This window comes from Egretta garzetta, unplaced genomic scaffold (assembly GCF_000687185.1).
Source record: "Egretta garzetta isolate BGI_Z169 unplaced genomic scaffold, ASM68718v1 scaffold85, whole genome shotgun sequence".
Taxonomy (NCBI): Eukaryota; Metazoa; Chordata; class Aves; order Pelecaniformes; family Ardeidae; genus Egretta; species Egretta garzetta.
In genome coordinates, this window is record NW_009259718.1 from 1891457 (window position 1) to 1907380 (window position 15924).

Consider the following 15924-nt stretch of genomic DNA (forward strand, 5'->3'; position numbering starts at 1 on the left):
GTGCTCGAGGCGGGGAGGGTGTTTGCGCAGCAAACGGTGCTGGTCAGGCAGCCCGCCCGCCCGCCTAACTTAAAACTCCCCCGGGATTGCAACTACACGCCAATCAAAATTTTTAATTGCTATTCTTTACCAAGACGGGATTAGCTTTCCAAGCGCCACGCTCACCTTAGTCAAAGCATTTGTTTTGAATAAAATGCCTAGACAACGTTTGAACTTCTAAAACAAGTCATCCAAATCACAGACTACCAGTTTTCTTTTGTAAAAGTATGCAGCTTTGTTTAAACAGTGCTTTGTTTAAACAGTGCTTTGTTTAAACAGTGCTTTGTTTGTTTAAACGTTATTCATGTTGTACAGGTGAAAGACAGGTAATTACTGCAGCAACATAATGCAGTCTGCTTCAGCAAAACGAGCGTGCCACAAGCACACAGGCTTACCTTGCAGAAAGACAGACTGAAATGATAAACAGGGAACAGCACAAAGGACAAACAGCCTCGCTTTCTGTTTTTAGTGGCTCAGCTAGCCAAAATAACCTCTTCAGAGTCTAACAGAGTAGGGTTAGTCTCATCTCTCCCCAGGGACATGAGCATCAGAAGCAGTTCTGTGAAAAACCTGCCATACCCAAAACCCACAAGTCTTTGTCCATCACCTGCAGAAGTGCTAAGCAGCACGATATGCGACAGTTAACAATAGAGGGGGAAAAACTAAGGCTTTTCCAAGTTGCTTTTAACGTAAGAAAACATACTCATCTTCCCAGAAATCTTGACAACTAAGGCTGAATGCTCAAAGTGGTTCCAGTAGCACGAACACAGAGTATTTCCTTCTGTCCACCAGGAGCGCATCTTTTACTTTGGGTAACGCATGTACACACGCTCCACACTCAGAAAAACTTTCTCTCTGTGTTCTGTAGATCTCTACAGAGAAATGGATCACAGCTTGGGAGGCTGAGTTCATGTGAAAGAGTACCACCACTCACGATCTGAAACACATACACACCCCCTCTCTGAGGCACCCAAGTCCCTCAGCCTCTCTTCTCGCAGGTCACTGGCCCTGAAACCCCGGGGAAACAGCTGGTGGTAAAAAGGACCAGGGAATCAGGTGTGGAAGCAACAGCCTTCTTTCCAGTTGTCTTCCTTCGCAAGAGTCTGAAGCTTCTGCACCCATCTTTGTCCTGCATAAGGAATTTCTGGCCCACAAAGATGAGTATGTGCTCTCATTCCTGTCACTAAAGCAATCTCTTAAGATTAAATGGAAGCAAAATCCTTTAAGAATACTGCTGTCATTTCAGACAATTATATTTGAATTAGCATAAGGAATGGTCTAATGGGACAGTCAGCATAGTTAAATCCTCTTTAAACCAAGCAGCTCAAAAAACTTGTTTTGTTGTTACGACAAAGTTTACAAAACCAGATGCTAATAGTAGGCTCTTCTGTATTTCAAAGCCCAAGCACCAGAAAAGTACAACACGCTGATCTTCTACAGCGGTTATTTTAATGAATTGACACTTAGAGGATGTATCCCATCTCACCAAAGGTGAAATGCATTAAAGGGGAGAGGCATACTTAAACCCTTAGTTGAAGACTCCTTGCTGCAGAAAACAATTCCCACAGCAGACTAGTAATTTCCTGCATTATTATTGAAAAAATATTGTGAAGAAAATACTTCAGTAAAGATTTCTACAATATATAATTCTATTGCACCAGAAAAAAGACCAGAATAAGCACTGTTGATATTTGAAATGCTCACAGCATAGACATGTTTCACTTTAACATGTAGTTTTACAACTGCAGCACAAGATCTAGTACTTCACCATCACTTCATGTCCAATGAAGTACACTTCATGTACTCCTTGCAGCTTTGAAAAAGCTATTTAAAATATTATAGGGGACTTTAATCTCCACTTTATTCATTTACTCTAAGGGAAAAAAAACAGGGTTTGCTAGCTGAAAACTTTAATCCATTAAAAATAGTTTACAAAATTTAAGGACTGTCTTACTTTACCAAAGTAGGAAAAAGGGCTAACTAGCAACCAGCCGAAGAATTTGGTTCCGTACATATGTGCACAGCTGGTTCATCAAGTCTCTGTTCTGTCCTTCAACCCAGTGCATTTCTACTAATACATCATTTCCTTCTTTCTTCACATTCATTAAACACTTAAAGAGGAAACATCTACTAGTTTCTTTCGGACATTGTTCTTTTTCAGCTGCCAGATTGCTAGCTTCCTCTGAAGGGCAAGGTTCCTCCTTTGCATTACTGGAACCTTTGCCAAGGGACGTTTCTGCCTGCTTTGCTTCTGTCTCCTCCTCCTTCACGTGCTCTCTGTGTTCTTCTTTGGCAGCAGATTCTTCCGTTAGTTTGCCACCTGTGGTCAAGTGAACATCCTCACCAGGTTCCACAGACCCCATTTCAGAGTCTTCAGTCTTGGGGTTTTCACAGTCCAAATTGTTGCTCACACTCTGACTGTTTTTTTCTTCTTCCATTGCTTGCAGAGTATCTTCAGAAGCTCGCGGAAGTTCTCGTAATTGCCTTACTCTCTCTCGTTTCTTTCTCCTCAGATGAATCCAGGAGTTTTCAATGGCAGTCACAAACAGGCTAACTTCGTCCTTTCCACAGGGAACACGTTTATGCTGAACCTATTGCAGAAAACAGCAGAGCTTCACACCATCCTCTCACAGTTATGCTTTCAAGTGGGACGTTGTTTTAACGTATAATACTTAATACTGTACCTTCAGATCAGAGAGAATCTTCTCTACCCAGGCTCTAACCACAGCAATAGCTTCTACAGCATCCCAGCCCATAGCTGCAGCTTTGATGGATAACTCTTTGACTGTAGAAGCCAAGACCATAAACGTAATTGGTTTTCGGGGTTTCTCTAATTTTCTTCTTTTAGAGGGAGGAGACTAGAAGAAAGAAAAATTAAAATTACAAACCTATGCAGTATTAGTGGGTTGACTTTTGTACTCAGAAGACATGGGGATTAAGAGTATAATGTAAGCCGCTATACAGTCATTGACGTGGCCTGAGTTTCACTTCACTCCAAAGAGTTTTAGATTAAAAACAGCCAACAGGATCATGCACTTAATGGTAGCCTGATGGACAGAGGGAGTTTATATGCAGATGTTAGGCAAAAAACTTCACTGGTTCCTTCAAACTACTAGCTCTCTGTGAGCTGAGAAAGTGTGGCTGCTCTTGGGAATAGAGGTCAAATGCTAACACCCACATTTTGACCCAAGTTCACCGAAGGTCTACTTGCATCTTCTATAAGGTTGGTTACTGTCTATACCTATCTTACGGTATACGTACCTCTGGATCCAAAAAAGCAACTAGTTCACATTAGTTAAGGTAAACAAGCTCCACTTACATTCACGTAGGCAAGTCTGAGCTAGACATGTTCGTATCTGTTTGGTTTCAATTTACTGTATAGATTCTGTTACCGAGTTCTCAGAGGGAAACTTAAAGTTCAAATCTAGCCCCAAACTTAGCGTATGTTTAGTACTACTGAATTGCCTTTGAAGTGTGTTACAAGCAACCCCTACATTAACTGAAACCCAGAGGAAGTTCCTGCACAGGCTTCTTTTTTCCTCCCTAAGCATAGGTCATTTACCAATCACATGTAACAATTGCTAACAGACTGGCAGCCGGTTAAGAAACCCCACTGTCCATACAGCCCAGCATATCCAACGTTCCTGTCTGAAAGAGAACAGTTTGTTTCACAGCAGCTATAGCTCATTATGCCCTTTCTCAAATAAGAGGCACAGACAATCACGAGCAAACCAAAATGAAGCTACTTACAGGCACTTGTACATCATCATAGAAACTCCATGCCAGGGCCCATCTCATGGTGCGTCCCTGGCAGAATTCAGTATGAGTAACTTTAGGAACCTACACAAAGAAGAAATACAAAACTTCATTTCATATTAATAAACAACATTGGTTTACTGCACATATTTTCCATTTTTTTAAAAATTACAAAGTCAGCGTAGAGCTATTTTCTCATGACAGAAATGGAGATTCTTTCTGACATTGCTCATGGATGTCAGGGCCACTTGAAGCTGGTCAGTGCCAAGCTGGGTACCCATGCCCAGGATTTCCCATCTCTGCCCTGCCATGCCTATGTCCTTTCAGAGCTTCAAGTTCAGCAACACACAACAAGACCCTTTTTGCGCAGTGATCCAACACACCTACAGGACACAGCTGCATTCTGATTCTGCAAAAAGCACATCCTTTCTCCTTGTTCAGAACCTGATCCTGTTCCACATTTGAATACCAAACCCATTGCTGTAGCAAAGGAACACAGAACAAAGGCAATGAAGGGCTGGGAAGCCAAGCCACTCACCTGTCGGCAGATGGCAGAAACATGCCCAGAACACTTCTCTGTCTTTGCCCCAAAAAATCAAGTCTCAACTTACACTGCATTTAAATATAAACCTCAGATCCAATACTAGCATTAACTAGCCTTTCCACACATGGGTGCCATAAGGCATTAATGTACAGTACGGAGAATGCGCTAAATACTAGCAAGGATAGATATCAACCATCTCACCTCACTCTGAATTATCAGGTCCAGAGCATAAGCTCCAGGTCTGCACAGAAGAAAAAAAAAAAAAAAAAAAACCACACACCCTTACTTTTGAGAAATGCCTTCAAAAAGAGAGAGGAAAAGGTATCCCTATGCTAGAACTTTTCCTGCCTTTGGATTCCTAATTCTATCAAAATTTCCAATAAATACAACAAATGTCCAGACAGTTTGAACAATGAATGGACTTTTTGGAACATTTATGTTGCATCCTAACCCGAACCACAACCCAGCTGTGCTTCATTACAATGAACATATTTCCAGCTTTGTTACAACAACGATTACAAACCTGAACAAAATGAAATTGGTAATTTCAAGAAAAATACAAAGGGAAAACTCAGCTTTTCCATGTAAGATTCGCAAGAATTTCTCTCACTTTACTAAAGACTGAGGTGCAACAGTTCAAGGATAGGGAATAAAATTGAAATTTGGTGCCTTGTTCAGCATCTGCTTTTGGCATTGAGTTTAAGGATTCTCTGTGGCCTGTAGTCCATCTTTCTGGGAGTTGATTTCAGCATGCATTCTCTTTCTTTCACCTCTCCACTATATATAAGGACAGATCTCACAATCACATTCTTTGCACAGAAATTAGAGAAGACTAAGCTTCCTCTAGAAAGCCATAAAAAAAGTCTTTTGCACAGCCTTCTTGCATGACAATAGTAGCACAAGGTTCGATCTTACTTGGTGCCAGAATTGAACACAAACAAAAAAATGCTGCCATTTAAATAATGTTACAATTTCTTTTATCAACCAAACTGATAGATTTCACATTAGCTAAGAGGAATGAGAGCTGGAATTTTTTTTTTTTTTTTTTTTTTTTTTTTTTAACAGCCCTGTAAGGCTGTTGCAGAAACCTGTATGTTCTAGAAAGGACGAAGACATGCTTCTACATGTGATAAAGACATAAATCTGGAGATGGTATGTGCTACTTACCTATCAGCTTTGAATCTACAATAATTAAATCCCAGCTGCTTTGAGTGCTTCCCTAACAAGGAACTGCAGTTTCTTCTTGTAAATAAAACCTCAGTAAAATAATTCAGTAGTAACTACCCACGTGCATCAGAACACAGTATATATTGTATAGAACATATACAGGATATACACGGACTATATACAAACTCACCCCTTGGATTCGAAGTTCCTCTTTCAATGGTGCTAAACTGCATTTCTTCCCCAACATGCAACTGTACCATCTGCAAACAACATATTAACAAAGCGTTTTACAAATGCAGATCAACTGAAAATGGCAACTACCAGAAAGAACTACATGGATCAGAAACCTGCAATAACAACAGGAAATGTAAAAACAAAAGAACAAAATAATCACACTCTTAAACAGAGCCTAGGTCATAGTACAGCATGAATCAGAACAGAAGGCCCAAAGACACACTGGACAGGAGAATCTTTTAGACTTTTTAGGAAATACATTAAGTCTATTATTGAAACAGTGTCTAAGCAACCAAGAACCCTGTTTCCAAGAGTGACTTTAGTTATGCGGAAGATGTTACCCCTTACAGTAATTTTTTTTTCAATTTCTCCACTTTCTTTGGAGAACAAATCAGAATAAAAACAAATATTCAATTACTGACAAGCATTTGTGCCTCAGAAGCAGAACTACTGACTACCACTTCTGTTCATTCGTAATTCTATCACCTAACCCCTATTTCATGAGGACACCAACAGGCAAAAAAGAAAAAAAATTATTTTCCCATTTCTGCTGGAGCTTATCCTTCCACACAGCTCCACATCTTCAGTATTCTCCAAACATTACACCTCTCTTCTTCACCTAAATTGCTATTCAAGCTCTACAACTCCCTCTACTGAAGTATGAAAATTGGATTTCCCAGTTATCAAGGGACAGTTTTCTCAAGACTATGTATCTAAATCCAAGGCAAGCACTTTAAATTGCTCACATATACAAATTAAATATACTGTAAACCAAAAAAAACCCAAACCCAATAGTATCAATGGTATTAAGGGACAACTATTTAAATTGACTTCCTGCATAATGCAATATAAAGAACTTCATACAGCAATACTTAAATTAAACTCCAAAATTTCTAGCAAAACTAAACCACAGATCTTTCCCAAAATTATGAAATACTGAACCTGCAACTCCTAACTGACATAAGTCAAGATCATGTCCTGGCCCAAGGTAGTCTCTATCTACTAACAGTTCATTACTCACACCCTTTGGTAGAGTTGCCAAACCTTATCTCTAACAAAATAGGAAACAGTATTTTAAGTAAACTGTTCTTTCTGTTACAGATACTGCAAGGTAGTTTATTCAAAAACATGAACTGAATCATTCCTACCCCCCAAACAGAGCTTATTTTCCCTAATTATGATACACAGTTAGGATGTGGGTATGTTCTATGCCTTACACTTATCAATTTATCAGAACTAGAGACACCATCCTCTTTCCTAGCAGAGTGGTATTGCCAAGAGGACCAATGCAGGAATGATGCATTCCTCATAATTCCACATCACCTTTTCAAGGCAAAGACTTCTTGCCTTGAGAATAACACCAGTCAGTTCTCTCCTACATTTGCCACTTCTTTCAAGGTCATCAAACAGCAACTTATCAAAAGCAAGTTTTCCCTGGATCTACACACACAATGTGGAACCAGAAACCATGTTGCTATTGCATTTCCAGAAGTCTTCACAGATGAATCTCCTACCCCTACCTTATAGAACCAAGTCCTCAACTGTATACATGTGCTTTACGGATCATAGTATTTTACACAGTACACCACATGCTCCCCTGAAAACTACACTGGTGGAATCAAACCACTACATATCAGAAAGAACATGTACAAAGGATAAAAACATCCAGCTGTAAGTGAAAGAACATTTGAAATATATACACATATACCATCACTTCCTCTCTGGCCTGTCTTCCCTCACCCATTGTACCACTGACTAAATTCAGAACAACTGTTTCAGCTTATATTTAGTTTTGAAAAATCATTGCATTTATTTCAGATACGAGTAAGAACATACACACTTAAAAGCTTGTCTACATCAAGTAGCCTAAAGTAACATTCTAGCTACAAATTTTAACAGGAATACCAGTCATTTTTCAGTGTCCTTGCTGGCACAAAAAAAAAAGACTGCTAACATTCTTAAAAGTTTAATTCTTCTGACTTGTAATCACTTTTGAACATCAAAACCTCTATTTTATCACTCTGATGTATCTCCGTGCTATATTTTTATAAGATTTCAGGGGTGACAGAGAAAGGAAGGACATTAAATAAAAAAAAAAAAAAAGAAAACTGAATATATTCATTTTCAGGCCCATTAATAGAAAACAAACATTCTAAAGAAAAACTTTTGTATTGGATAGATGAAGATGAAATTATAATGCAGTGCTCTGCCTAGAAGGGTCTAAACAAAAGAAAAAACAAAACCAAAACACTTCTTGAATGTATAAAAGGCAGGCTGTATTTTGTTTGCTTAGGGCACTGGTGAAGCTGTGGTAATACACACATAATATTTTGGCAGATATATTTTAGAAGGATATTTAAAAAAACAAAACAAACAAACAAAAAAAAAACAAACCACCCTGAAGGAATCTTCTAGAAGAGCCAGAGGAATAGTGTACAGCACTGGGGGAGGGTAAGTCTGACAGTCAAAAAAAAAAAATGAAGATGTGCCATCTGTTTATCACATTCAAAAGAAGATCTCGCTATGGTTTTTGTTGCAGCTTATGTTCACCCAAGACAGCATTCAGTACAACAGTGCCCTTTCGTAGGCAGAGCTGCAAGTTACCGAAATGCAGCCAAGAAGAGAGAGAAACTACCTAAACCAGGTAACTAGGCAATGTCATAAATCCTCCCATCCCAGATGCTCTTAAGAATCAATACTGACTGTCTTTAGGAAGTTACGTGTGCTAATTCAGCTGCAAGCAACAAGTGTCACTGGCATAGGCTTTTTTTGCCTTCTGCCTTTAATTACCTCCAATGATAAGTTGTAATTGATGCTCAGGAACAATTAATTTTACATAAACTGAAACTAATTACTGATGTGTATGTATCATTAAACAAACCAAACAGATACCACTGGATCACAGCCACCTTCCATATTTAAAATATTAGTTTCACATGATTTCTACTGAAGCAGCAGATAAAAAGTGGTTTGTTTGGTTTTTTAACTGGACAGAGCACTTACCTTAACCTCTTTTTAAGTTGTAGACTATCATGAATAATTCTTTTGACAAATTCTAGTTCTCCCCCCTCAGCCATGATTTCTGTGATCCCTCCTGTATTTACAGAACTGGGAGGGGGACGCCGTGGATTTCGAGAATTTACTCCCTGGATAAAAAAGAACATTTAAGATGAACACTTAATGAAATCTTGGACTGATATGTACACTGCTTCCTGCATCAATCTTTAGTGGGTAGCAAGTGTCACCACCTCCAGTTACACTCCCCCCATCAGAACCGTGGATAATAGACAAAGATTCGAAATAAGCATAACTGAGTGAATTCCCTGCAATCTCAAACTTACCTAAGTTACTTGTCAGACATCAGTACGCTGCTAATATGAAATACATGGTTCCAATATATTTAAGACATGCTGATTACATGCATCTACACAATTATAATCTATAGTGTGTAATTTCAACACTTAAACCTCTTTTCTACTGCCCTGTTTCTGAGTTAAGTTTCTGACTATATTCAGTGGGTATTGCAAGAACTGTTCTGAGCTGTATGATATTGCCTAAATCACTAAGGAAACAAAAAATACAGACAGGCACAATGCCAGAAACTAATTCCTCTGTACCACTGTTATGCGACAGGCGCTTGATTTCAGATTTACTAGCTGCCTATTTTCCAAACCAATTCTCTAAGACAGGAAGAACTTGTGAAAAAATTCTATGGGTCATTCTCCACTTTAGGAAGGGTAACAGTTAAGTCTTTCAAAACTCCTTTGGGGCAGAGAATGGGGAAGGAGAAGACTTAAAGGAGATTTCCTAAGAATTTGGGATTTTGCACTCAACCTTCCCCAAGGGAAGAGGTTAAATTGTTGCTACCTTCCCACTCACTAAAGTACATGCAACATTTAGTTTGTTATCTTACCTTCGCTTCCAATTGGTTGGCAAAAAAGGGGGGGTTGCACATGCAGAAATCATAAACGATCTCAGATTCTTCTTTCAGTGCATCCATTAGTAGAGTTTTCTGTGGTACCTTAACCACTAACAGAAAACAGGAATTTGGTCAGTAAGTAACTTCATTTTATCTAGCATGCCATTTACGTTTCAGTGTTACTTGAAACAATATGTTGTATAAAAACTATACTTTCTAAACAATACCTTCTACAAAAAAAGGTAACAAATATCAGTACACAAAAAAAGACTTCAGGTTAAGGATTAGCTTGTATGTTTATACACAGGAGTAGAATTACACGCATCTGTTTAAAACAATAGGAACTGCTTCAGTACTGAGTTTCCTGATGCAACTACAAATTCACTTTAAGCCCTTCCAAAAATTAACACAAGCATCAGTTAACCACCCCACAGGCTCCCCAGAGATAAAATAAATCCCAGTCTAAATAACTTTTTTTCAGCTAGGGAACTCTAGAGTTGTACTCAAGAAAATGTACTGTTTGGTCTTTCTAGAGCGTAAAGCTAAGAAAGACTAAAACAAAGCTATCTTCACTGAAGTTACACAGCCCCAAAATTAGCTTTACATCTAATCTTATAATAAAACAGAAATTACTCTGTTAACAGTACAACGCATCCTGCACAGGAACTGAAGCCTTATATGATTTAGAAGAATCACAATGGAAGAAAAATATTGTAATTCCTTTCTGGACAAACCTGCTTACTAGGGTCCACCAATTTATTACCCATCACAAGGATGAAGGCAAACACCCGACTCAGATCGCCACTGTCTTTCCCCAAAGGCTATATAATTCCCTTGGAAATTGTGGTCAAGTCCTGTCACCCATCTTCTGAAGACAGCAGGAACTCCAGCCCAAGGAGCAGGAATTTAAATATGGATGAAGTCCAGTTAAACCATGTATAAAGATTATTACAAGCAGGACTTCTTGCAGACTTTACCAGACCTGCAACTCATGGATAACGCACATAGAACAAAGATATTTAGAATGGAGGCAGAAGGCATGCCTCTCTTCCTAAGATTTACTACTACAGCTTATCATCATCCTAAGAATACAAAATTGTTAGGGTAGCAGACAATTACCAAAGTTCAGGTTATATATAGCAAGAATAAGACCTAGAACACCCACTAACTTTAAACTGCAGTTCTGTAAGTCACAAGGATTTCCAGTACATAAATCTATAGTCAAGAGATAAACAAATTTTAAATCTATGAGAATAGAAGGAGAGTTCATTTTAAAAATATATTAGCACATTGTTCCCTGTTTTATAATCCTAAGTTTCTAAACACTCAGCATTTCTCCTAATATTAAGTTGTTCATATTTACAATTGCTGACATAGAAGTGTGACGCTTTCTTATCTCTGTAGATGTCTGTCCCCCTGCTCCCCTTGTAACATTAAAAATGGTAAACTAATAAAATTAGTAATTACTAATTACAATTACACATCACAGTCAAAGCCAAAAGTTCTTTAGACAGGTATTATATCAGTTGGACTGATGTTTTTCAGGTTACAGTCTTTCAAGAAATCACAAAACGTCTCCAGAAGCTGCACAGTGCATACTTCTGGCACTGAGGTGTAACATAGCAGTTGCTGTTGCACACAGAGAAGACATTTACAGAGAGAAGACATTTGAAATATCCAGCTCAGAGTATTCTACTGCCTTTCTTGTTAGCAATACCTTTTCCAATTCTATAAAGGAGGAAAAAGGAAAAAAAAAAAAAAAAGAAAAAACAGAGTTAGTTTTTTAGTTTTTACAGTAGAGAAGGCAGGCAATGGGGCTAACATGAGCAGAACTCTGCAAAGAGATTGTTAATCTGAGCAGTAATACATGGTACATACTTTCTAAAATTACTGTGAAGTTACTTAGAAGATGACATCAAAGAACTTGTTAAATGATACAGCACTTAAACCACATTCCACCTACATAGCAAGCTGTTTAACTGACAGTATGTGATTTTATTTGGAAATAAGAAAGCAAATAAAAGAAACAGGAAGCAAACAATATAATAATAATGTCACAGAGCAATCCTAAATTATCTTGCAAGTAGTTTGAAAACTTCTATAATCCAAGTTGTTGAAAATCTCTTAAACTACCACTGCATACAAAGTACTGGGTTTTTTTTTTGTTTTTTTTTTTAAATCACCAGCAGACAAATTCTGGCCATTATCCCAATCCAGTAAAACAGATGCACAACTCAGAACACTGTGTAATTTTTTTTGGCATTTACAATCAATCCCCAGGTTTATCAGTTTCTGTTTTGCACATATATGATCGATTCTCTTTGGAAGAAAGTTACTGCGGACAGTATTTCACTTTCAACCAAAAAGCATTTTTCCTCTGGGAAGGAAGAAGCTATGATGCAATTAGTAATTCATTGCCACATTACTGCTGTTTTTACTATCACTGAATTATTTTTTTTTTTTCCATTGGAGTTGGAAGAACAAAGGCTATATTCCAACATGATCTCCAAATGAAACTATTTGGCAAAAATTTAAGACAGATTCTTAGAACGTGACAAAAATCGTGGTTTGTTTGTGGGGTTTTTGTTTTTTAAAAAAAACAGAGGTACAGAAAGCTTTCTAATCTGACTCCAAAATGCCTTGCTAAACAACTTACTAGCTACAGCAGTATACTCAGCTAAACAATTCAGGCCTGGGAGTTAAAAAGTGGCAGGGCAGATCATTCCCAGGCAGCATCTGGCTACAGGTACCACCAGTGCTACTCCCTTGCCCGCAGCTCTGCCCACCAGCAATCAGTCATTTACTCCAGCTTATCACCTTTGGCATGACAGCTTCACATGAGGCATTTTCCTTTGCCAGAGGTTTTTTCAGCACAGTGAAACACCACCACACCACTAAAAATCCTATAATGGCAGTAGTAACGGAAAACTGTCATTGTCCTCCACATCAAGTTCTGGATCATCAAAACTGACATGGAGGACAGACCAAGACAACAACATTTTGGCAAACAGGATACTTCCAAGACCCAGCAGAAGTAAAGTTTTTATTTCAGAGCTGAATAATGGACCTGCTTCTTAGTGTACCGAGTTCCCTCAGAAAATCTTCCAAGCTCATCCACGGAACCAGTCTGGCATACTGCTACTACCACAAGGACTGTCAGGACCCAATTTAGAAGTGAGGACAAAGGACTCTCTCTGTACAAGATACATATATTTGGCAGTATCGTACAAATTATCTAAGGGATGCACTCCAGGTCTCCTAGGAGCAGGAAGAAGCACGAACTCTTACGAAGTACTTCAGTAACAGACAAAAAAATATGGAGGGAGGAAAACTCCCCAGGGTGAAGTTTAACTTTCAGATTTTTGTAAGGATGAGCAGTTTTCTATCCACACATCCCATTCTAGACAAACTGTGACTCCTGGCTTAAGCATATGCAGACCTTAGTAAACACTCTGCTTCAGTAAAAACAATTGAGCAAGTATTTGGCAGGTATTCGGATTCTGATATTCCACTGAACACGGCAAAAATACACCACAACACTTGTACGCTACTAAATAACTTATTATGTCATACCTTTTATAAGATCAGACAAGTTATTCTGTTCCACATTCTTCTTGGCATAATTGAAGCACATATCATCCACTTCTGTTGCAAGAAAATACCAGCCGTTCAAAGTTGCTCCAAGTAATGGGTATATGCAAGATGCCCCTGTCCCTGCAGAAGCGAAAAACCATGAGAAAAGCAAAACAAATTTTTAATAGCAAACACATTTTAAAACAATTTTTAAAAGCAAACACATTTTTAATAATTATTAATGCATTTTTATGCATCTATGCATTTAGAATAATAATCTGGAATAAATTTTCTAGTAAATTAGCAAGTTATTTTTAAGCTATTTTCTTCTATACGACAGTGATTAATTTATATAGTGAAAGCCAAATATATTCTGTTTTTACTAAAAATAAACTATCACAAATATATTTTTCTTCTGCATTTTTCTATTTTCTACCACAAATAATTTACTTTGATACATACAGCAACCACAAAAAAAAAAATTACATTTCTGTTCCATCAGGCTGTTTTTCCCTAATGGCCAAAACAACCAAAGAAACAGGGGTGCCAGTTAAGATATCTAAAAAGATGGCCAAACAGATAAAAACTTGGTTACAGAGAGAAACATATGCTAGGGCAAAATTATTCCTTCTCATAATTACGGTATATCTAGGTGATCCCATTACCAATGACAGTCAAATTTAGGATTAAAGTGAATGGATACAAGAAAAGGGAAAAATACCTCACCAGCACAAAACTTGAGTTCACAGAGACATGTTGCGAGTCTACCGTTATACTGACTTATTGAAACACAAATAGCAATGTCTGTCAGTAAGCAAAAGCATGCAGGTGTTTCCAGTACTCCCGTAACGTCCCTCTTGGATGACTTAATGCTTTCCCAGAGTTGGAACATCAAAGTTTTTTTCAATAATATTGTAGATTGTCCAATATTGGAAGGACTTAAAGGTTTTGCCTCTTCTACTGAGCCGCCCACCATAATGAAGTTCATAGAAACTGCTTTGGAAAATGCAACCTAGTAGCAAATGCGCAGAAGCTGGCTAACAAGTTTAAAAGTTATTAAAGGAAAGCAGCTGTGTGCACACCATGTGATGATATAAACCTTGTATCCATCACAAATCCAGCTAAAAATGCAAGTCAGTAAATTTCAGGAATTAAAAAATTCCATTAAAAAGAAAAATCATGCTAGCAAATGCCAAGAAAATATTCATATAAAAATTGGCATGGTAACTGAGATTACTGAACCCAAACTTTGAGGAAGTCAGTAACTTTAGCATTTTGATGTCAAGCATTAAAACTTAAGTTAAAAAGGAAATTCCAGCTTCTGTGAATTTCATTATGAGTTTACTTCAGCACAAAAAAAATCTTCAAAAACAAGCCTTTGAAATCATAAAGGAAGATTCCATTGACAAAAATAAAAGAGGTGAACTAAATTCAAATATACCATTGCAGGTACTTTTTAAAAAAATTCACATAGATTCACCAAAAATTTGGAATCCAAATGACAATTTTATTACCTGTATGCGAATATAGTGCTTTGCTCCTACAAAGACTACCTTTTTCATTTCTAATGAAAACCAATTTACGTGCATAGGTGTACATCTTATAAACTCACATCTCTACTGAATAACCATTTATATTAATCTACTGCTTAATCCAGATATTATCCAATAATCCAGATATTGAAACTGAACAAGCTGCAATGCTCCTAGACACACGCACTCGACGATATTGTCCATCGCTGGATGCTTAGTCCAGTTTAAAAAATATTGTTTTCAACACTATACAGGAAATCTTTGACCACCTACAACTAAAAGGCAGCTTTACTAGTATTTGCCTTGGTTTCTAATTAAACCTCTTTTAGAATTTAGCTCATGAAAATATCTGCATTTAGATAAATCAACAGTTTAAAAAAAGACAAATCATTCATCTGTCAAATACACCTGACACCACAGAAAAAATTTTGTTAAAAGAAGCTAGAAAATATTGGTACGTAACATAATTCACTAGTTAGAAGATTGGGAAGAAATGCCTTTTTTTTTTTTTTTTTAATTCCTTTAGAGCGACACTTCTGCCTGCATTACTAGCAGCATAATTTTTGTATACTGCACAATGCTACACTCAAGAGAGTTCAAGGCCACGAAAAGCCAAATAACTGCCCTGCTACAGTCATTCCTGTGTTTGTGCAGAGACCAAGAAGCCAAATGAAAATACCAGTGGAGTCAGAGCGCCCGTTTCACTGTGGCGAGCAGAGATTGTTTTGTTTTGTTTTGTTTCTCCAACTTCATGTTTCTCTATGGACACATAACAAATTTTACCAGTTAGCTTCACTGGCAATAAATAACGAGCCGGACGTTTTGCTTTTCCAAGTACCTATGTCAATGCCTCGCCTAAGGACTTGCTTGTCAGCATCCTGGTGACCAATGAGATCCTCCACCCAGTGGATGTAGTTCAGCCTCAAGGGAACGGTAGGAATAAGTCTTTCCACGGGGATGTCAATCGTAAGCCCAAAATCCTCCTTCAGGAGCGTGCACGTCAGAGCTCTCACCGCCTCGGGGTCCTTAAAATTCAGGCTGAAAGGTACAAGCAGCGGTTACGGGAGCCAGCGCCCCCTCGCTCGCCACACCCCGGGGCGGGGGGGGCGGACACCACACGCACGCACACAGCGCTCGGAAGGCGGCGGAGGCCGCTGCAC

General features: G+C 38.2%; 1 protein-coding gene across 3 annotated transcripts in view; it reads right to left on the bottom strand.

Annotated features, from left to right (window-relative positions):
* The window catches only part of METTL16 (methyltransferase like 16), an 18880-nt gene extending 3073 nt beyond the window's left edge, over positions 1-15807 (bottom strand). The window contains exons 1-8 of one of the 3 annotated variants that reach the window (XM_035894561.1): positions 15603-15807; positions 13233-13373; positions 9654-9769; positions 8744-8886; positions 5697-5766; positions 3790-3879; positions 2724-2897; positions 1324-2630 (exon numbers count right to left, since the gene is read on the bottom strand). In XM_035894561.1, coding sequence (XP_035750454.1) covers positions 2016-2630; positions 2724-2897; positions 3790-3879; positions 5697-5766; positions 8744-8886; positions 9654-9769; positions 13233-13293 — 1269 coding nt within the window. In that variant the 5' untranslated portion in view covers positions 13294-13373; positions 15603-15807 and the 3' untranslated portion in view covers positions 1324-2015. Of the gene's footprint in view, positions 1-1323; positions 2631-2723; positions 2898-3789; positions 3880-5696; positions 5767-8743; positions 8887-9653; positions 9770-10393; positions 11359-13232; positions 13374-15602 lie in introns of those variants that run through there. The other 2 variants (XM_035894558.1, XM_035894559.1) reach the window with 2 other exon arrangements.
* Between the last annotated feature and the right edge of the window lie 117 nt (positions 15808-15924).